Source organism: Larus michahellis, chromosome 3 (assembly GCF_964199755.1).
Source record: "Larus michahellis chromosome 3, bLarMic1.1, whole genome shotgun sequence".
In the NCBI taxonomy this organism is placed as follows: Eukaryota; Metazoa; Chordata; class Aves; order Charadriiformes; family Laridae; genus Larus; species Larus michahellis.
Window position 1 is genome coordinate 13,672,430 of NC_133898.1, and position 23,130 is coordinate 13,695,559.

The following is a 23,130-nucleotide window of genomic DNA, read 5'->3' on the forward strand; positions in this document are numbered from 1 at the left end:
AGCAAAACCCATCTTTATCCTGTCCTGCGGGGGCTCAGAGATAACGGCTGAAACTGAAGCGACAGGGAGCAAACCTGTGACAGGGGAGTCTCACTTCAGCCTGCTCGGCTCAGGCAACCCCAAACGACTTTCTGAACAGAAACCCATTTGTTACCCCGTTTTTAAAGGGCTCTGAAAAAGCCGTGCGGAACACGCTGTGTCCACTATCAGGAAGGTTTTGTGTTTGTTTTCAGGGTTCGATTGTAAATAAGTTAAAAAAGGGAACAAGTTGACTATATGCCTCGAAAAATCCTTCCAGTTACATAAATAGCAGGAATCCCTGCACAGAACTACAATGTAGAGGTCTTGTAACAGTTGCACAAGACATTTATCTGGACATTCAGTTGCGCATTACTACAGACTGAAGTAGAAACGTCAAACACCTGCACAACAGGATCAAGTCTATTCCTTAGGTTTCTGGAACAGCTGGAAGACGCCAACAAATACCCACTACCACAGAGCAACCCATATCCATGGCAGACGCATTAATTTTGTAAGCACTTTGCAGCAGCACGTTTATTAACCTCTTCAGACCATGTTCTGTATGCTGTAAAAAAAGAATTCAGAGGTGAAAGGGACCAAAGATAATTATTTATGCTGCTATGTGTCACCACTTCCACTTGAATCCCTTTTCAAGGCTTTAAAGCTTTGAAATTTACAGGCAGCAATGCTAGCTTCAATTATTGGTTTTGCACCCTAAACCCTTTAAGGTAGCTTCTAATTTTGCTCTGGTGCTGTCAGCCCCGAGGAAATAATGACATCTGAAAGTTCATTTAAAAATACACCAAAAAAGAAAAAAAAGAGGAAACAAAAATTTAAAAGGAGATAAAAAAAAAACAGTTGGAAAGAGACTTACGCAGAGGAAATTTTTTTAAGGACGCAAATTTACTTGAGCTGAAAAATTTGTCCTTAATCATCATTTATGTGCATACAAATAAAACCGCTGTCACTGCCCAGTTTAAATATCCTTTCGTGATCCAGCAGACGTGTCCTATGCTAGCGACAAGTGAGTTACGTTTTGGGCGAGACTACGGTATCACCAAAGAGCAATATGCCTCCCATTTAATCATTCAGGTGGCAAACAGCTGGAGAGCTGCGAGGGCAGAGGTTTTATGTCACTGCCAGGCTGTAGATGTCCACGATGCTCCGAGACCCCTCAGTTACGAGACAGCTTTCCAAAGGTGAAGTAAGGGAGGGGTGCCCTCCCTGAGCCCCTGCTGCAACCATTTCTGGAAGACAATTCTTGTTCACCTTTGCGATTCCAGCCGTAGCCGTTAAGCATGAAGATTTAAGGTTGGGAATGAAGTACGCAGGATAAAAGCTAGAGCAGAGTATGGCGTAGCAGACAGACTTTTTTCCAAGGATCTGTTTTCCAGCCCTAATTAAATACCACACAGACTCCACCAACATCAAAATCCTCCACCGATTTTTCTACATTATTCCAGCAGCCCCTGTTATGGATTAGTGCCATTATGCATTTATTCCTTTGTCTCCAGTGTTTTAGGTAAACCTGTGTAAGGCAAAATGAACGATTTCTGAAAAGTGATCCTATCAATACACCTCATCCAGATTTGAAATATACTTAAAAGAAACCACTGGGGACTAGTGGGGCAGCATAACCAGGATTCAAGCCCCACTGTTTCCCCAATTAAGCCTTATGTGATCATAATCCACACTGTCTAGTTTTGCTCATAGCCAAAACCAGTCCTGGAAGGATTTATACTGGCAATGCCTCCTCACTACACCCGGAGCAAGAGTGTATGGTGGCATACTTGCCTCTTTTTCCACCCCTGTTTCTTGCTGCAACACCAATACGACAACGGAATAAGCTAAAGGCAATTCTTACTCCAGTCTTAAAAGCCTCCTTTGCACTAAAAATGGTTCAGAGTAGGAGTTGGGGAGGGGCGGAGAAGGGAATCTCCCCGCTGCTAACAAGGGTTCAGATGAACAAGAGTGTAAGAGTTGGGAGCGCTGGGGCAGACTCCTCGCCGGCTATAGATCTTTTCAGCAGCACCATGTAATCCTGCAGTCGGCAGACAATGCTGAGAACCGTATTAGCAGCTCACAGGCTGTTTCTGCTGGGCTTCGGCCCTGACAAGCTGAATCAGACAGAGAAGCACAAGGCACTCTGCAAAAAGCTTCCCCAGCAAAGGCCAAGGGCTCTTCTCTTACAAACTTGGTTTGACAGTATGTGTTTTTATTGTACTGGTTGCCTCAAAACCCCCCACACCATAACGATGTCACGGTGCAAAAGTGGTTGTGATAGATAGCACTACCTGAGTCTCCCAACCAGCACAGAAATGAAAAACAAGGCGCAACAAGAATCAGAGAAGTGGTAAAAAGGCTATAAGACGACTTTCGCACGTGCTGTATGACATTACAATTTAATAGATTGTACTTGCAGTCCCTGCCGTATAAGCAAAGGAGACTGGGATACCACCCAGTATAAACACCGCAGGACAAAATTTATACCTACAGGAAAATGACTATATGCTGCCAATAGCTCGGAGAAACAGCCACAGAAGTCAAACACCACATTTGACTGTGTTTGTGCTATACTGTGTAACACAAACGTTGGCGCCTTGGGGAGATGGGCAGATGGGGAAGAAGAAAAGAAAAACTAAGAGTATACACTAAAAAGTGACTTGTCTTGAGCATGTTCATGAGAGGTAGCTGAACCAGGTCCCAGCAGTAGGCAAATTTCAAACAGTTTGTGCCTCAGTTTCCATATAAAGGATTGGGAAATAGTGCTGTTACTAAGCAGCTGAGTGCTCTTCCTCCTCTTTCCCTATTACTGGTCAGTAACCTCCCCACAGCTAGGTAATAGTTCTGACTTACCAAAACAGCAACAGAACTTTCATACGGATAGCTGAAATTTATTTTAAACTAGTACACAGCATTGTAAATACTCAAATTTCTAGTACAAGAATATATGCAGATTAAGTTTTGACTGGGAACACACACGCACACACACACAAAAAAAATCACATAAACAAAATCACCTGCTGCTTTCAAGAAGCATTTTCATTCTGTGGCATTTTCATGAACTGATGACAAAGTCACCTTTAATTTTGGATGAGGTTCTGCTATCACGTTCACTTGTTCTCATTTAACCACACAAAGGTATCTTCATGGGTACTTTCAGAGACATGTTTATTTCTCTGGCTACTAGAATCTAATGTTTGCATTTAAGTAGTTTTTCAGCTAAGAGAAAGCCAATAAACATTCGAGGGGAAAAATTAATGAGGTCATAAGAATCTACACTTGAAACAGACTGGGGAGAAACTCTTCTTTTCTCAAAACGTGCAGCTGACAGATTTCCTTATAGAAGAGGAAGACTCCTCTTCTACAGAAGAGGTTGAAATACTTGCTTTCAGATTATGTTTTCTCAGGCTGCAAGAAGCGTGTGATGTTTGATCTACTTTTAATGAAAAGCAGTGGTGGCATTGTCATGGCATGGCCATTTTCCAGGGGTACACATGGAGGGGCTGGACAAGGCTGGGAAGCTTACCTGTCAGTGCTTTCACTGGCGACACAGCTACTGGGCTAAAACCCAGCTCAGGAACACCTACCGGTGCTGCATTCACTCTCGATGGCCACGCATGAAGGAAGCCTTACACAGGAGGAGAACAAAATGTGCAAAATTGGGCAACATTTTCATACCTGTCTTCCCCTGTCCATCCGATCTTCAGGTCTCTGTGGGTAATTCATTGGTCCACCCAGCCCCTGATACTGATTGGGCTGGAACTGATTTTGGGATTGCAGCATGCGGTTCCAGGCAAGAAGAGGAGCAGCCCCAGCATTTCTGCGTAAAGAAGAAACACACTGCAGCATGAACTTAGCTCCCAGAGAGTGCTTCACACCACAAAAATTCAGATTTTTATAGTCTTGTATGAAAAATTATTCGATTTGCCTCAGAGTTAAACACTGTCACATCCAGCTATGGTACCGCAGATGGCCATGTCGTTAGAGACAAATGTCGGGGGGGGAAATAATCTTCCAAGATTCTCCTACCAAAAGGCCACATTTGCTTATTGCTTCACCACAGCTGAAAAGCTACAGAACCAGGTACTATCACAAGCAGCAAATTCAATTTTGCAAACCAGAGATTTATTCAAATTCCTTGGAAGGATTGTGTCCATCTTTTATTTTAGGGGCAAATTTGCCACTTCACCCGCACTGATCTTGAATGTAGATTTAAAATCCAGATATCACCAAGTTAGCTAAATGTAACACACCATCCAAAGAGTAAACATGTGTGATACAGGAGAATGGGGCTTTCTTTTCTAAATGTCCAGACTCTTTCTGGGAGTCCATTCTTTCTAGTTAATTGCAGGTTGCAAATGAATTCTTACTGCGAGTATTCTGAATCTAGGGTAGGGGCCTTGGCTGCTTTTTCCCATCCATTATTCTGCTCAATATGTCAGAAGGTCTGATCGGGAAGAAACCTTTTCAAGTTCTATTGATGCCGTTTTCAATTGACCACGGTGACCTAGCAACATAAGCACTAATTGGCATGGACTGACTGACATTTGGTGTACAGTTTATATGGGAACGCAAATTCAACATCCATTATAATGTAGTTTGCCATCCTAGATTACTAACAGCAAGAAATGTTTTAATTGCCTTTAAGTACCTATTCTAACATTACAATTATAAAGCAACAGGTATAATACATCAAATCATTGTTTGATTAAAAATATTTAGAAAAACGACATAGCCATGATATAGTTTTTAAAGCTGAGCACAGGTAAGGGTACAAATCCTTACAGAATTCCTATCAGTGATGTTCCGCAGTACAATATATTGTTGTAAAGGAAAAACACTGGACAGTCGAGACAGTTAATCTTTTCTGACCCCTGTTTAAGAGCGAGTCAGTTGAACAGCGTGCAGCCAGCCTGCTGAGAGACAGGACTAGCGGAGAGCATGAGCACTGCATCTCGTATTTACCTGCTGCACCGCTGAACCGAAAGTTAACTCTGTACATCTTCAAAAAGCCTCTGCCTAGATTTGCTGGATTAAACTGTAACACACCGTTCTTCAGCCTTGGAGGAGTAACCCTCCCCCAAAGGCTGATATATTCTTTCAAACGCCCGCGCAGTTCAGGGAGGAGGTATGACTTTCATGACCAAGGGAGGATTCGCAGCCAGCTGTACAATGTCGGGCAAACCGAGCTTTGAGCAACTGAGGAAGCGATGCTGGGAGAGGAAGGTCTTTTAAACACACGTTTCACCAGCTAGAGCAGAGGCAAAGTTGGAATCAAGACAGGTTAAACGTAAGATTAAAGTGAATGAAAACAGGCTTTTTGGACGTGAAGACTTTCTGATTTTGAACGCAAATTGCTTTTGGTTTCATACTAAAGCCTGCAAGACAGCTGCTCCACCTGGTCAGATTAAGACCTGCCTGAATTTTAGAAAGGCAAGAGAAACTCCTACCACCTCCAGAAAGAAAAATAACTTGATTCCTGTTTATAAAAGTATGAGTCTTACTTGATAAATATGCAATTGGTAAATACGATGTGTAATACATGTACTAAAAATGAACACGCACGAAAGCTAAATGGTAATACCAAACTGTGTGGTTTTATTTTTACTTCAGAGGTATGTCTAGAAATGCAAAATGTTATCCAAATCATTCATTAGGAGGAGCAATATTCTATTTAAAGTTAATTAACACATTACACTTTCCGGGACTAAACACTCAAAATCAGTATTCCAAGTATGATATTCCTTTTGATTAAGTATGTTGAGTACTATTTTTTTTTTCCCCCCATTGTTCCTAGAAAACAGCAGACTTCCCAGGAAGAATACACTACTCAGCCTTAAGGAAAACTACAGTGAATTACCTACGTAGCCCCAGCTCTAGGACTTTAATCAACAGTCATTCAGTATCTACAGCTTTGCCAACACGCTTGTGATAAATACCCTCAGCGACTGATGATCACAGGCCAACACTTGCTACATGCCTGGAACAGGGAAGTATGACACAGATTTCATTTGACGTTACTATGTATTTGGCACAGAGTTTAAACTTTTTATTTTAATAAAGTGCTGCTTAGAGAAAAGTTGGAATATTTAACAAATAAAACACGTTAACACTAACATCCCTATTATGTTGGGGCATTTTTGCTTTGAGGCCATCTGAGTGAAACTGGTGATTTTCAGTTAGGGCCACTACATAGTCTAGAGGATAAAGCTAGTAGGAAAAGGAGAAAAAAAAAAAAAGAAAGATCTGCAATGCATTTTCTGGTCTTAAAACCAGAAATGCAGCTTACACCTTTTTAGTACTCTTAATTCACAGACCTCGGTACTATTTTTAAAAACCAAAGTTTTAGATTTTCATCTGGTAAACAGAAATCAGGAAATCACGAGTCCTCGCAGCACTTGACTTCCTGTTCGTCTCGTGGATGTATTAATTGGCGATTCAAATTACCTGAGGGGGGAGATCTGTACGCAGCAAAGCTGTGCCTCTCAGGTAACAAAAAAAGAATTGTGTCACTTGGAAAATCACATGAGTTCACATTGCCAGTCACTCAAATGCACTGTCCAGAGTTATCTCAACTTACGATTAAACTAAAGCATGTCCATACAGGGTAGCTAAAAATGCAACTTCAGGAAACTTTATACAGCAAAACATTTCTGTGGTCCAAACTTAGCCTCTCTGGAAATCTCTTCTATGAGCAAGTTAAGCAAAAGGATTTGCTTAACCAGACTACAAATTTTCATCATCCAGGCAACCAGGTAGCAAATATGTATAACCTCTGAAACGTATCAGATCACCAGCACTAAAGGCAGAGGATGAAATAATCTTCTGCAATGTCCAGTAATGCAGCCCGGTCAGAGCAGGGCCCGAACAGGACGTGCTGAAAGACAACCTGTTCAACGGCAACTCACCAATTTTATTTTACTTGCTGCACACTGAACTGCACCACTAAATATAAAAGTGAGAAATCTTATGCAGGAGACAAGATCATCCGGATTACAAAGAAGCAGCTTTACACTACTGGGTTTTTTTTTTCCACCCAGGCCTGTGAAGCAAGAGCTAGTTTAGTCCCCGCTACAATATCATATCCCCAAAACAGCACAAAGGCTCCAAGCTTTCCTGGCAGGGACTGGGCTCCTTGCGTGATGTCGCAAATCAAGGATATCGTAGCATCCTGCCAACCCACTTCATCTGAAAAGGCTGGAGCAGGGGCTGGCCTCTCCCTCAATTACTTTCTTCTCAGGAGCAGAGGTGATGGAGAACAGAAATTCCTTGCCACTCTCCCCAGTAGCACCACGTTACTCCTGGAGCACCTGAAGCTGCAGCAGCAAGCAGGGACAGCCTTGGGGGCAGCGGTATGGCAAACTGACAGCTCCCAGGGAGTTACCTGGGAAACTGAAAACCTCTCAAGGGGGTTTCAGTTCAACAGGTCCAGCCATTTTTTCCTGCACCAAGCCTATCTACCTTTATTTTTCTGTTTAAACTTCGGCGTAAGCCTCCATGCTTATCTCTGTATGGCAACTAACTCAACATCAGCCCTAAGCGTCTGTTCGATTTGTTTCCCCAAATCGAACACCTTCCAAGAACATGGCAAAATTACTTATCCTCAGCAAGGAAATTGGCAAGGTAGTGATTAGTGATTTTCATAAACCAGTTTCCTCAAGTCGGGGAACTGAATAGTGAGGTCAAGACCACACCACTAGAAGCAGCAGGACACGTTAGCAGATCGGATCAGGAACACTGTCTATCTGCAAAAATGCTCTGAAGTACCTCGGCAGTGTGCGGTCACTTCTAAAAAAATATTAGCACAAACCAAGCACAGTAACCTTATCACAAAAAAAAAAAAAAAAAAAAAAAAGAAGTGTATTTCAAGTGAGAAACAAACAGAATTTCTGTCTGAAAGAAGTTAGTTATATGTGAATTGGGAAACTCTTCCACTTTGCAAAAATAAACAGCCTGGTAAAATGACAGAAGTATAGCATTGTAAAAGTAATGACAAACTACAGGTCTGTAGCAATATTTCACAAAATGGTACTATATAAATCGGATTTAATTAAGGTGTGGGAATAGCAACTCCCACAGACAACGCGATATTAAAGTTTGTAATGCAAGATTCATTTATAATGGAATATTCCACACTGATGTGGCACAGGACAAGGGAGCCAGACTTATTTCAATAGGGATCAAAACGGTTGCCATGGAAAGCGTGATTGCGGAGAGCTCAATAAATTCTCCCAAAGCTGATATTTTCAATGGTTAACATTCACAAATAAAACCACGAAAAAAAAAGTTGCGCCTCAGAGCAGAAACTTCAATGATCCCGCATACGCTCTCATTCCTCCATAAATATAAATAAATATCATTATTCATAGCTTTCACAGGTACGCTGGAGTTTATAAAGTCCATCTGACTTAAGGACATACAACCTATCAATGAAGGAACGCATGTAAAACATCCCTTATTATCAAACCATGTCACATTCCTTCTATTCGATGGCACTTATTGGACTGCAGATTCCATAATCCTTCCCTGAGTCCCTTCTGCATTTAATTCAGTTCAGTCTTAAGTAGTTAAAGAAACTGTTTTCAGTGGCAACTAATAACTACTGACCTACAGTGACACTGCCCTACAATAGGCTTGTCAGGCCTGAAAAACTTGTACCAAAGAAGCTGATTAGGACTTCAAGAGGTTTGTAGCAAGAATCAATGGCTAGTCTGTACTAATGCTGCGGTTGCAGCACAGGAATGATAAAAGTGGAACACCATTAGTTATGCCTCATTAAGCTCCACAGCCCTCCTAAAAAGAAATTTGTTTAGCCTGTCCAAAATCTAATGCAGTTTTAAGCTCTCTGTGTTCAATTTCATAGTATCTCAAAAGCTTCAATAAGATAAAGGCCAAAGAACCAAGAACGTACCAAAGCACCAACAGTAAAGTTAATTTTGAAGTCTGAGTTTTAATGGAAAGTGTTTTTGCCTTCTTTTTTTAATACAAAGTACTCAAGCCTTTTAAAGGATGAACACCACATAGTGCACTCACAAAATATAAATAAATCATGGACATTAATTAAACCTTAAAAAAACCTGCTGTTCAGCATGATTCAAACAACGAAGTTCAAAACAAAGAGGAAAAAGTTGTGAAGCCCGGCAGAAGCAAGTACATCCCCCCTGGGCACATTTTACAAAACTTCAGTCCCTCTTGCCTTACCTCTGTGGTGTCTGTTGAAACAAGGGTGTAGGACCTCGCCAAGACTCCTGGGGTCTAAGATCTAGAGGGTAAAACAAAATGTTAAAACAAAAAAAGAGCAAGTATACTTAAAGAACTGTGTTCCACCATCTCCAAGTCGTTGGTTACTGTTGCCGATTTTGATAGAGCCCTTATGTCCATCAGTTGCAAACTTAGTACTAATTAACCAAAGGCAACTTTTTTTTTTTTAATATGTCATATAGGATTCAAGTTATAAGAAGAATGAATTTTAATTGCTGGAACTAGCATCAGTTAGTGCTGGGACACTTCACGGGTATCTTCTCTTGAATGATTAAAAATGCAAACCCACATCTGCTACCGTAACAACTGAAGACTTCACTTAATGCTTACAATTCTTAGAAACACATTCATCACTACACTACATGAAAAAAAATAAAATAGATACATATACACGTATGCACACTGCTGTGTCATCAACACAACACACCGTGTTTGTGAGAAACAAATATTTAATACTCAAAATATGTGCAAGTTTCCCTCTGATTAGGCTGAGTTATTCCATAAAGCAAACTAAAAGAATGCCCAAAGCACTTAATAAAGCAAACAATTCCACTTTATTCATGTTATATAGAGAGAGTTATATTTAGGATATATTTAAATATAGTAAAATATATTTAAAAGTTAACCTAGACAATGATAATATGATAAAAATCTAAAATGATAATATATAACCTCTAACGATAATATAATAACAAAAATCTATTAATGATCTGTCAGATCACATAATCAGACTGAATTAAACCTTTTTGTGTACAAACTTGGCCAGAGACCGATCACTGCAGTCATAAGAAACTGCGGCGAAAAAGACCACCCAGTTCTCAATTGTTTCTCCTACCCAAACTAACTCTTTACAAAGATGTAGCAGCGACAACATTGCTTTAAGAGGACATGCAATTAAACGGTTGTTGTCCTTCTAAATAAACTGGTCAGTAAACAGGATAAAAGAAATCGCTAATCAATAGCTCCCCGGTCAGTCCACAACACTCAAATTGTGCATCAATCAAAAGCTTCAGTTTCAGTGACACCTTTGATTATTTTCAATGGTGTTTAAGTGTGACCTAATTTCAACAGCTGGTTCCAGAAGCTGTCTAATGGATGCACTGCGATGGGACAGCAACGCCCTGCTAAACTGCCAATATTCAAGTACACTGAAGCTTTGCGATAATTTGAAAGAAAAGGAATAAAAACCAGACAGAGAGGAAAAACCTGCACCTCTCTCCTAACTCTGTCTGGATCGTTAGCAGGCTGTAATGGTCTGACCCGGACAGAAACCTTTCACGGCAGCACTCGAGCGCGCAGGGGAGGGTGCAGGCAGCCCCTATCAAAGATAACACCATTTCATCAGGGGAAATAAATTCTGACGCCCAGCAGCTCCGCCGTTCCTGCCTGGGCGTCCTCCAGGCAGAGTCATCCAGCCCACCCAGCCCAGCAACATCCCAGGCTGCAGAGGGGTACATGCTGCATTTTATTTGTTCATTAAACATTGCATACGTACACACACATCAACCAACATATACACACACATACACTGTTACCAACTGATGCTCGTAACGAGGTATAATTGGTTATTTCCTATATACTGTAACCAAACCAGTGGAAAGCATCACAAGGACTGAAGATGGGTACGTGGCACTTTTATACTGACCAGCCTGTGAATCACAAGGACTTTCACGTGCATAAACAGGCTGTATGAACACGATGCTTTAGTGATGATGCGTCTGCTTTTGAATACAAGATTAGTGCAACACAAGAAAACCCAGGCTCACAACGGTGTCTTCAGCTACTCTGGGGAGCGATTAAGACACAATGTTAAACTGAAGCTTAAAAAAAAAAACAAGTAAAAAGATGAAATTGCAAAAAAAAAAAAAAGTATAAATTGGTGACGTTTCAGAGTGTCAATACTTTCAATCCAAAAATAACCTAAAAGGACTTTTTATTTCTAATAATTTCAAAGTTTCACAGACACCAGCACTGCAGAAATACATGCAATGTAGCAGAACTACAGTCTGCTAACAACATTTTTGGATGCACAAAACCGCTCTATCTGTAGCTGCTAACACCTGTAGTTCTTCACCTGCAGTTGCCACGATGAGGGCTAGGTTTTGACTCCATCACCATAACCAGACCTGCAGTTTTCCTAAGCCTGTCTCAGTTCTTCTGCTTGCTGGGAGACACAAACTTCCAGAAAAAAACAAGCCCACTATATTCCATGGAGAATATTGGCGATTATTCCACCCTTCTCCTCTGTGCAGGCTGAGCTAGGCAAGAACCCCAAGTATCCGGACAATTATACAGACTAATACAGTCTCTCCCTCCCTGACCCTCCCTGGTCAGAACTTCACATTTTAATTGAAGTTTATTAACACATTTTCCATTCCACTGCCAGGGTCAAATGGTGCTCTAGTGAGAAACCCGGTGAGATGATGCTGGTCTCACCCTGGCACTGTGTTTCCCACTCATACAGACCCCTGCTTAAGGGCTAGTTAAAAACATGTGTCCTATTTAATCACTTTCTTTCCATCTGAAAAAGAAAGGAACCAGCTCTCCTGCCGTAACCACATCTTTTTGCAGCTCTAGGGAGCGGTTTAAGAAAGAGTTTAATGAAATCACCATAAAAACATTTAAAGCTACCTTATTACTATTCATTTGTATAGCTCTGGCAGAGAACAATCTTTGAGGGAAAAAGCTTGGAGCAGTGAATTACACTTCAAAAAAGCACAAAATTGGAGAAGAAACGACAATTAATATTTTCTTCAGTCCTCAAAACTTAGGCATTTCCTAGAGCTATAAGGCCAAGTAAACTGCCTTCTGTAGCAGCTCCTCAAGTAACAATTTATCTAATCAGTGTGGCAATCAAAGATGAGATTTTGTGTTTACTGATTGCACTAATCAAAAATCACTTTTCAAATGCAGCTAATTGACAAGTTTACTGACTGAAATGAAAGTCATAAATCAGATATCGCGTGCTGCAGAAACCAAATATGCCATTCACAGAGTACTGACACACTGCACTTGACTCTCCAAGTTATCAGCACAGACAATTATTCATCAACTGAAAATTGGCACATCAAAGTCAAATCAGAGAACAACAGTAAGGAACACCCACAGCAGGCTCTTGAGGAAGAGATGGCACTTTGGTTGACCGCATTGCCCTTCTAGAGTCTAATTTTACTTCATCATACGTATAAAAACATAATACGTAAAATGAAAAGTTGCTCTGCATCAATCCCACAAAATGTGGGAATTTTAACTACATCAGCTCTAGTTTTTCAGGAATGTATGGGTTCCAGAGGCTTCCCAATCCAATTATGCCACAACACACAGCTGTTCTCTCACAATTATATAGCTGATGAATGCGACTCTGACACAAGAGATAAACCTGCCCCATTGAGAAAACTCAGCTTATGCCTTCCCATTCCTTCTAATCTGATTTTCTAGTTGAAGATAATCTGTGCTTTGACACAGACATTTGTGCTTGAACTGAAGGGGGTGACTGTGAAAGGCAAGAAGATAGTTGTGCTGTCAGATCGAGGGACACCTTTTGGTACTCCTAGACAGAACACTGTCTGAGTGAAACTGGCCCACGTGCTCAATTCTGACCACAAATTTCCCCCAGAGCAAACCCACCGTCCATGCGGACTGTTTCTGTTCAATAAGATGGCCAGCACCTACTGCAGCGAGGTTCAGAAAGTTGCCGACATGCTCCCACCTTGACAGGTTTGCTTCCCACTCAACCCACAAAATCCATACTCCAGGATGTGTTACGGTGTCTAGGTGCGGTCCCGTTTCCAAAAGCATCCTTCAGTGTGAATGTCAGAAAGGCTGATTTCAGCAGAAATGTTGGGCTATGACACTTGGAGGTATCATTCTAACAAGGGTTTAAGCAAGGGTTTAACTCTTTATCCAGGTCTCTGCCAGGGTCTCTACCTGGGGAAAGTGGAGTTAAGACACATGCAGCCACTTGGCATTGATTAAGTCAACCACCACTGTTGTTAGCTGTGAAGACTTCACATTGCAGTCAGTTTAAATCAGAAGTTAATAAGAGTTTAAGACTAATCTCCTAGGACAGCTTGCTATCATCAGTAGAAGAGGAGGAGAAACACAACAAAATTAACTGACAAAGAATACATTTGCAGCTTGTTGCACTGCAGTCTCCCACAAAACCAGAGAGTGCCAGGAACCAGCTTCTTGACTTTGGGATGAAGGGCCCTGGAGAGCAACGGCAGGCACACAACCCCTGCTTTGTGAAAAAGCCTTTCTACAACTGCTGTCCGTGGCATGTGAAGCAGTGCGCCGCAATGGTGGCTAGAGGCACCAGCAGGTTGACCTGGTCCCTCTTTTTGCTACACGAACAGGGAAGCACAAGATCAACCTCTGCCTAATGGAAAAAAACCCAGCACTAAGGAAAGTGGCAAAATGAGAGAAAGAAGGAAAAAGGAGGAGGAGGAAAAAAAAAAAAAAAGCCTTGCTTTCAGATTTGCCAGGCACACCTGCAGAACAGCAACTAGGGATGCCTGAGGCAATTTGAGGGCAAGGAAGAGGCAGAAGATGAGGGGAGGAAGGGATGCGTAGAAGAAAGCCACCAGACAGTTTTTCTGAGGCCAACAGATGGACCGTGATTTCATACCGATCAGTGGATTCAAGCCTCCTCAATCTGAAAAATGATGGCACTGGGGCATATTTTTGCACATGAAGTGCTTCCTATACAACACAAGGTGCTCAGAGGACGACAGCTTTTTAAGTACCTAATTGGCAAGATCAGCTCCACGTACGTAAAGCAGAGAAAACTGCTTTGAAATAAGCATTTCCCACAAAGCATCAAGACTCGAGCTTCGGAAGACCTGAACAGCAGTATAGGGACTGATGGTCTCACGATTACTTCCTCTCTCCCCAAAACCATGCAGACTTTCTCTTTTTGGAGATTAATAACAAACGTGATGCCTATCTGCTAGTTCTGCTTTCCCATTCCCCACACTCTCCTTTTTAAATCATATCTCTTGTTTGTTTAAAAACCTCTTGTTTTCCTTTATCAAAGTCCAGACTCTCATATTCGATCCGTCTCCCCACTTAAACCAATCTGATTCCTTGCACAAGAAAGCTTCTGCACCCGCGACTCCACTACACTTCATCTACTTTGGGACTGGAATAAGTTTAATTCAGAGTGGCCATCAATATTATTTATTCGCTGTTTCATATGCAAAAAAAAAAATAATGCAAGTCAAGTATAAAAAGGCTGACAGCTTCACTGTGCAGTAATCTGGTCTTCTATATGTGACAAAACGTTGGAGTTCAAACTTTATCTGTGTCACCTGTTAAAACTTCAAGCGCTTGCATAATTCAATATTGCAAGAATTCAGCTGAACAGTGAGAACTTCTTACTTTAAAGCACCTTTTTAGGCAGCTTATCCAAGTTTCCTCCTATCTCAATCCAACCATTACAGAAATGCAGCTCCTGATCACAGGTAAAGAGACAGGACTCTCTAACTAGCATCCTTTTTGGGAGCCCTTCGTACAGGCATTCCTTCCCACGATGAAAAGCTCCACTTTAGGTCACACGGGATTTATCTTACCATTTCCAGTGACCCACTTGTTCACCAAGCCAACAGCAGTGGCATCCCTGACCTCCTGACCATCTCCTACCACCTCTTTGCCAGAAGTTGCAACACCTACTGCAGGCAGGAGAAGCCAATACAGGCTTGTGAATAAGCAATTTTGGTTTGGTCTGGCGTCTCAGCACCAACCATAGCTCTGCTGTCAGTCCTACAATCTCTCCTGATCTGCCACCATGCCTTGTACATTAGTTACTTTCTGTGGCCAGCACCCTCCTCTTGTTGTTCTCTTCAGACACAAAGCACCAAGCTTCTACTAAGACTGATGACGCTGGCGATATTGAGTCTCAGCCACATACTGAACACATTCCAGATAACAGACACTAGGAACCCTTAGAAGACAAAGTGCTATTTTTCCTATTGCATTTGAATACTGGGCACAGTATTCAAAATAGGATCTCACTTACAAGCACATAATTACATTTTAGTACATTTCACTACAGCAATTCCATAAAGGAAGAGCAATAGAGAGGAGCAACACAAAGTTAACAAAGATGGATGCCCGAATCCACTTTTTATTGGTAATAGCGTAACAGACCAAAACGAAACCGTAACATTTTTCAAACTCTGAAATGCAGAAAGCAGAAACCACTTACTTGACAACAATTTAGGAATCTGCTGCTGCCCACTCATAAGCGGCCTGGTGTACGGGCTCCCGTAAGTTCCAAGAGGTACTGCATTGGCATACATTCCTGGCATCCCTCTTTCCCTTGGCATTGTATGGCTATTATGTGTAAGAAATGGAAAGAAAAAAGAATATGAACGTCACGTTACAGCACAGCTGCTACCCAGTCCATCAAACACCCCAGCTCTCTCCAGTGAGTCAGTGGAGATGCGCACAAGAACAATGCAATGACTCGCCTACAGATCAGGGTCCCAGTCACACCACAAACAAAGCACACGCTTTGTGAGCTGGTCCCAGCAAAAATTCGGAAGGTTCCATAGCAAGTCACAATAAGCAGAAAAAAGCCCCCATGCATTTCCTGCAAATTGTCTAAGAGTTTGGTAAAACTGAACTGCTGTCACATTTCCCAGAAGTGAGAGTTGATAGAGACACGGGACCTGCAAAATATTGGCGTGCCAATGTTTGCCAGGCCTTTACTGTTTTTCCTGCATGGAACTACATTCACATCAAAACTTTGATGCTTGTAATGTCTGCCACCCTGGACAGCAATTTAATGAGACATCATACGTGATCAATAACACAGCTATACTTTTTTTTTTTTTTTAATAACTATGACATGGAAGAACAGAAGATGGTTCCAAGTGTACCACTGGATGTAGCACTGGAACAATTATGCTTTCCAACACACAAATGGAGGGAAGGGTGTTGCTCTTTCTTCTTCCAGTTCCTCCAGAGCCATAAGATGAAGAAGAAAGTATTTTCTCTTCCTAAACAGACACTCGTGTTCAGTTGCTCACAGAGTTTTACTTGCTAGTAATACAACCTCCTCTAAAGCATTCTCTTTTATGGTTCTGATAAACATATGGCTCCTTGCCCTCCTCAGTAAGGAAAAACATTTAATTTTATCTGTTAATACATAACCCCAGCTCATTCTCTCATCATGCACTCAGAAGCATTCTCGTACTACACCGCAGCACAAGAAAGTTACTTGGACTTTTGGAGAACTAATAAAAACTAACTGTGACAACACCTTGAAAAGTGACAATCAAAGGGATTGTACGGTGTAACACATACTTCATACACGTGTTTTTACAGCTTCTTAGTTTTTAAAAGCATAAAAGACAATCCTGTCTTCATAATAGTCTTAATTATCACTTGTGTGCCGTACTCTCACTGTACCTTCTACACTTCAAGCAAGTAACCACCAAAAAAGTTGAAAAAGACAGTGGGAAAGCTAGTCAGAAATATTTAGTAGCACCTCCCCACAAATCAAGAAGAATGCAAGGCATTACTGCAAAATTACAGTAATATGCAGTTTCCATCAATACTGAATTTAAATATCAGATGCCAAAATTTCCAACATGGAACACCAGCGCCTAACCTCTGACAGTCCATCCCCACCCCCTTTGTGTTGTGGGGTTTTTTTGTTTGTTGTTTTTTTTTTTTTAATTTAAAAAAGCAGTAAATGAGTATTCATACAGTCATCGCAGCGAGACAGTCAGTAACAACGCTACCAATCTTACCCTAAAGTTCTAAACGCTGACTGGTCCAAATGGACTGGTTTTCTGTCTCGGTTAAAACCAAGCTGAGGTCTCCAAGGCCTGCCATCATTGTTGGTTTTTTCCCAGTCTCCCGGCTTCAGAACTGGAGCGGGTTTCCTTAACATTAAAAACAGTTCCATAAATACTTGTCAGAGCAAATACTCAGATTAATGAAAGAAAATGGAATTATTCGAAAACGGACAGCTGATACTTACTTTGCACCAGGTAACACTACAGCCTTGAAAACAAAGTCTTCATCAAATTGTGGATCTTTGAAAGAGATACTAGGAGAAAGCATTTGAGGATTAAGTTTACTTGATAATTAAGACAAGCAAGATTAAAAAGTAATTGCTGCTTTATTAACAGTGACATACAACACAGAAAAGGTAAGATTCAAGAACCCACAACTTAAACTGCAAAGTGCGTTTCTTGCACACGGATATACTGACTATATGGGACTTGGATGCCTCAGTTATTTTCCACAGGGCGATCTTTTTCTTCCCCTGTCTCAATAGCAAGCCCAAAAGAAAGTTTAACTGTTTTCTAGACATTAGTCCTATGTATGGTAATGAAAGTATATTCTGCAGACCCTTGAGCACAAATCCTCTAGTCAAAGCACTGATTGTACTTGATTAAGTTCAAAGGCTGCCATGGTACAGACAGGAAGGGTAACAGCTTGCTATGTAGTCTAGTCAGAAGTGTACAAAACTTAGAAGTGGGATTTCCTGGGCCAGGGAGTTTTTACGCTGAAAGGCGTCTTTGCAGTTATATGCAGTTCTCGTCGAGGGATATACACATATTTTCAGTGACACCTCGCAGACCCTGCATTTTGACCTGTCTAGAATTAGACAAACTAAATAGTAATAGAGTAAAAAGCGTCTGAAAGCTTAATTTCTGCCGGTACAACGCATTATATAGCGGTTTGGGTTTGTCCTAGGAAAATTCATCCACATTCCTAGCAATTCCAATCTCCTGGTGTACGTATCCAGGTCTCAGGTGGGTCCACTAGGGATGTGTTTGAAGTACACAGCACCAGCCTGCTTCCTGTTCTCTCACTACCTACCATTTGAGGTAGAAGAATGCTTGGGATGCCAAGAAAGATAAAAGCAAACAACTAAGCAGAATAATCTCACTCTTCCAACCGAAATACATCTGTTTTCCAGCACGGAGAATGAATGAGACTCAAAGGAAAGAGAATAATGGTTCTTTGGAAAATTCAGCCAAAGTCACAAGAACTGAAGAGCAGAATCATGACTGCTCATATTATCTCAAAAGACAGGAAGAAAAATCCTCGCAATAGAGAAACGGACAGAAGCGTAAAACAATTCAAACCTCCTAACAACGGCAGATGGAAAGCCCAAAACTACCTTTAACTCATCACTCAAAGTAACTAAATCCCCATTTCAAAACATCCTTTCTACCATATCCTGACAAGCCACAACTTAGCATTTCTTACTGCCTGTAGACAGTTGTTCTCGTTGAACCAAGTTATGCCTCCTTGGTGCAAAAAATTATGCAGACAGATCACAAGTGATTGTCAGCGTCTCAAGTATCTTATGTGGCTCGAGAAGTGAAAGGTTGTAGGCTCAAGCATTACGTACCCATTATACTGTGCCAAATTAAGTGAGAATGACATACAACACACTAGATCTACAGAAATTTGCTGTCACGTGCCAGAGTAATTAAAACCTTCTGCAACCACAAGATTTACTCTTGGAAACCCCGCATTGTTTTTTATGCATTAGGAAGTTTCTTATTCTCCCAAACATCCCATTCAGGCCAAGTTAGTATCACTCCTTTACTTCTTAAAGACATGAAGCTTATGTTCTCAGGCATCCTCTGGGAATTGCTAGGAATAAAAATGGATAAAAATCTAAGAGGCAAAAGTCAGGAGCTGGAAGGCTTTTAATCAATACCCAATTCTACCTCAGAGGGTTGCTCTCATGAACGTTTTGTTTTCTTTAATTTAAAAGACTTGATACAGGCTATCAAGTTCTGTAGGTGTTGCTCTTTGCTTGCCAAAGACCCGGAAGACCCAACAGAGAGCAAGCAGAAAAGCAACAGCAGGAAAGATGAGGTATTTCTAAAGGGATGAAACACACTGGGTTTGATGCATTGAGAAACAACTATTTTGGACATCCCTGCAGGGCACGCCACTATGCACGCTCTGCTTAACCACCCTAATCCAAGCCCACTGTGTTACAACATAATATGCTGGATTCAGTTCTCACAGAAAACCAGAAACATTTAATATAAAAGCTTCAGTTTTCTTAAGAGATGGATTCTGTTGCCAATTCAATGAGCACAAACCATCAGAATAAAGTGAGTTTTGGCTGCTGTGTTTTGTACGCCATTGCATTAAACCCCAGAGTTTACTTACCTGACCGCAGAATTTTGTGTAAGATCACGCAGCATTGGAACAGGAGACTCCACTGTCCTGGTAAAGAAAAAACCCTGTCAAAATGTCGTGTAACATACTTCTCCCCATTTGCTCCACTTTCTCTGTTGCTACTGCTCCCGTTCATCTGTCAACTAAGACAGGGACACATAAAAGAGACTTCAAAGATCAACTTGCCCTTCCCCTAAATCAAATACTTCTATAAGCAATGGAATTACTGGATCCTTATTTCTTAGTGTCATTACTTTTTCAGCTGATCTGTGTGGATTCTCTAGTGTCTAACAGTAGGTTCACACACTTCCCACTACCCAGCCGCCTGTTTACAAATCTTAGTACTATTCTGCACCTTGGAAACCTCGCTGTACTGCTAGGGTTTGATTATAACAAGCCAACAGGTTCTAAGAGGGCACGAGAAGACCAGAGAGACAGATACACACATGCAGCACCACGAAGACAAACCTGCTTCACTAGGAAGAAAAAGGCTTTGAAGTAAAATAAAAATAAAAATTATCGGCTGTTGTACACAGCACTTAGAGTCTCCTTTTTAACTGAGATTTAATAGGCTGACATGCAGTTGCACCGTAACCCTTTCCTTCTTTCCTCCAGAAAACTTTGCCCCTTCAATTCAAGCAGACAAACAAGGTGCTCGAGAAAAATCGCTCTTATCAACCAGAAACCAGATTTCTTCGTTCACCCTGCTGCGCACTACTGTCACAGACCCGCGTTATACGCGGAGGTCACAAACTGCACGCATGCTGGCTGAATTTGACCCAAATCCCTTTAGCAAAGTAAGACTTATTCTGAAGTGGCAACATAAATGCCTGCTCATCATCACAGAATTCCTAGCAAACTACTTCTCCAGGTAAAAAAAAAATAGCCATTTCTCATGCCCTATCTAGGGAAGGCAATGCCAGAAGAGTCTTTTTTCCTGCATTGCTATTCCCTCCAAGAACAGCTCTGACTTGCTCTTATTCTTCACAAGCCATGACAAGAATAGAGAAATGTATATTAGTGAGTGTGACCTAGGATACATTATCTGTCCAACAAAACCGGAGTGTTTGTGCATTTAATGCAAATGAGTTACTGAACACCTGCTTATGCCTCTAAGCAAAGTTAGATAAATGAATGCATATCCTACAATGCGAAGATGACACTGATAATTTCTCAAACTAAATGCATTATCTAGAAAACAAAAAAATATTAGCATTTTTTGTATGTGTAGCTGGTAACAGTCCCGAATTTAGTGCTATGGCCTAAATGGAAACCAGCAAAATATATCTCTATCTGGATTTTTCTTAATGCAATTAAGATTAGCGTATAAAAAGCAGAGCAGCTGGGTTTTTTTGGTTTTGTTTTTTTTTTTCCTTAAACAGCACGCCCTATTGGAAGTTACAGACTGCATTAGATTAACATTCATACAAAAGCAAAGAGGCCAAAACGACATGACCTCACTGAATAAGGCTACTGATCACTACTACTTTTATTATATAGGCCCTGTTTACCTATTAAAGTTCAAACATTACTACATACATAAAAATCAGTCTTCCATAGATGGAATGACAAACACAAAAAAAGATTCATCAGCAAACACACACACACATTAGGGTGCTTTAAAGATTTTTGATGCTGCTTTCAAAGCCTAGTTCTGAAATAAAAAAAAGATAGGATCATAGAATGGGAGTTTTACTTGCCTGGGTTTTTTTTTTTAATGTATGCTGATGATAATACGCACTAAAAACCTAGTGGAAAGCACGTTCAACCTCAGAACTAAATGCATTGCCTTGTCAGGAGTTTTAGGTTTCTCATTGTGGGCACAAAGATACTTTTATTTAAATGCAGACATAACTGAAGGAAATGTCTTTTAGCATCAAACAACCCATATGAAAAGCCATACTCACTGATCCGGAAGAACGGCATTTTCATTCAGCGTAAGCTTTCCCTGGATTCCATGGCACAGCTCTGGCGGTATATCAACTGGCTATGAAAAAACAATTTTTCAGCTGAAGCACTTCACGAGACCTCCACCCTCACCATTTACACAATCCCTTAAGAACAAGTACAACCTACCTCTGTATTTTTGGTCTTGTACTGCTCTACAATAAAGTCACAAAGCGGATGGTGTTTTCCAACAAAGAGAACATCACCACCAAGGCTATTTCTTCTGCCTAGGAAAGACGAAGAGGATGGGATATAAGTTCAGAGCAAAGAGGGATGGAATGAATACAGCAGACCAGCACACCGTCCTGTTGATGTCTCCACAGAAGGAAAGCTTCAATGTGACTTAGGAGAAAGCTTTGAACGTTCCTTGAGAGTAGTGGAAAGACAGTGTCTCTGCCCAGAGGAGGATGTCTCTGGTCACAAGGGTAGTTGGCCGACAGTAAAACAGGAATCTTGTGTTCATTGGGAGGAATGTTGAACTTAAAATAGAATAACATTGCAGATACAGAAAGGCTAGGTATAAAAAAACAAAACAAAACCAACCACACAACAAACCCCAAACCAAAACCCCCCAAGACCCACACACCTTCCAAGGAGTTTACCCACAAGAACCGGCTATTATTTTTGTACAATGGAGAAAGTAACACATACATTTGCCTCCATAAGCTAACACAAAACTTCAGATATCATAACTGGACACAGCCAGCCTACTGGTCAGACCAGCCAATACACCTATCAGGTTTTACCATCAACTCTAACCATGGAAACAGTTTATTCTTTTGATTGCTACGTATTCATCTAACAAGTACTTTGACAGTGTATCCTGGTAGAAGCTTTTCATATGATTAAGCTGCCGTCTAATTTTCAGGTTAAGTCTTATGCAGGTCTACTTGAGTAAAAGAAAAGTGAAAGCTACAAAAACAAACCCATCAGGGATCATTCTAATTACCAGCACCATCGATAAAGAAGAGACTACAGCTTGCCATAATTCAATCTAACCAAACATCTATTATACCTTGCTCATTTAGGCTGAAACACAGTAGTAATAACTAACTGTAACAAAATATCACTATTCTTACTTTCTTCAGGAGTAAGGTCAGGGTAGACTTCTTCCAGGGCAGCTCTAAGGCGTCGTTCATCAACAAATGGCAACAACGCAACACCTAGGAAAATAAAACCATTTTTTTTTTTCCACACTTGTTGGCAAAAAAACCAAGAACGACACTAGCATGGAAAGCCCCAATAGATTCTTTACCTGAAAAACAACTGTTGCGTCAGTCACAGAAAAGAAAACCCTGCATTTTCAGAGGTTGTGACCATGCAGGCTGTTTAGAGAAAAATAGTTCAGTGGTAGTGCTGGTTGAAATGGGAAGCTCATCCCGGGTAGGCACTGGGAGGCAGTAACCTCTACCTGCACCTGCCGCTTTTAGGAACAAGCTGAGCTCAGTAAGACAGTCATTATTTGTTTCATTTGCTATAGATGCTCCCCTGACAGAACTCAATGCTACTTTATTCAAATTAATTTATTAAGAGACAACAATGGAAGAAATCACTCCAAGTTCAGCGACGAGGTGATACAGATATTATACATTAGGGACTATTCATACCAGCTATTAATTTTACTCCAAGATAACACGGGGGGTCCTTTCAGGATCAAAATCCCTCACTAAGCAGCACATCTCAGAGCCCACACAATCATACTGGATGAAGCTGGAGAATAGCCTTCCATGGTAT

At 41.1% G+C, this 23,130-nt stretch overlaps 1 protein-coding gene across 1 annotated transcript in view; it reads right to left on the minus strand.

The window, feature by feature from the left end:
• XRN2 (5'-3' exoribonuclease 2) overlaps positions 1-23,130 on the minus strand; it is a 51,000-nt gene that overhangs the window by 1,894 nt on the left and 25,976 nt on the right. The window contains exons 21-29 of the mRNA XM_074578679.1: positions 22,476-22,559; positions 21,526-21,623; positions 21,357-21,436; positions 19,441-19,497; positions 17,276-17,344; positions 17,043-17,177; positions 15,491-15,618; positions 9,226-9,286; positions 3,703-3,844 (exon numbers count right to left, since the gene is read on the minus strand). Coding sequence (XP_074434780.1) covers positions 3,703-3,844; positions 9,226-9,286; positions 15,491-15,618; positions 17,043-17,177; positions 17,276-17,344; positions 19,441-19,497; positions 21,357-21,436; positions 21,526-21,623; positions 22,476-22,559 — 854 coding nt within the window. The remainder of the gene's footprint in view (positions 1-3,702; positions 3,845-9,225; positions 9,287-15,490; positions 15,619-17,042; positions 17,178-17,275; positions 17,345-19,440; positions 19,498-21,356; positions 21,437-21,525; positions 21,624-22,475; positions 22,560-23,130) is intronic.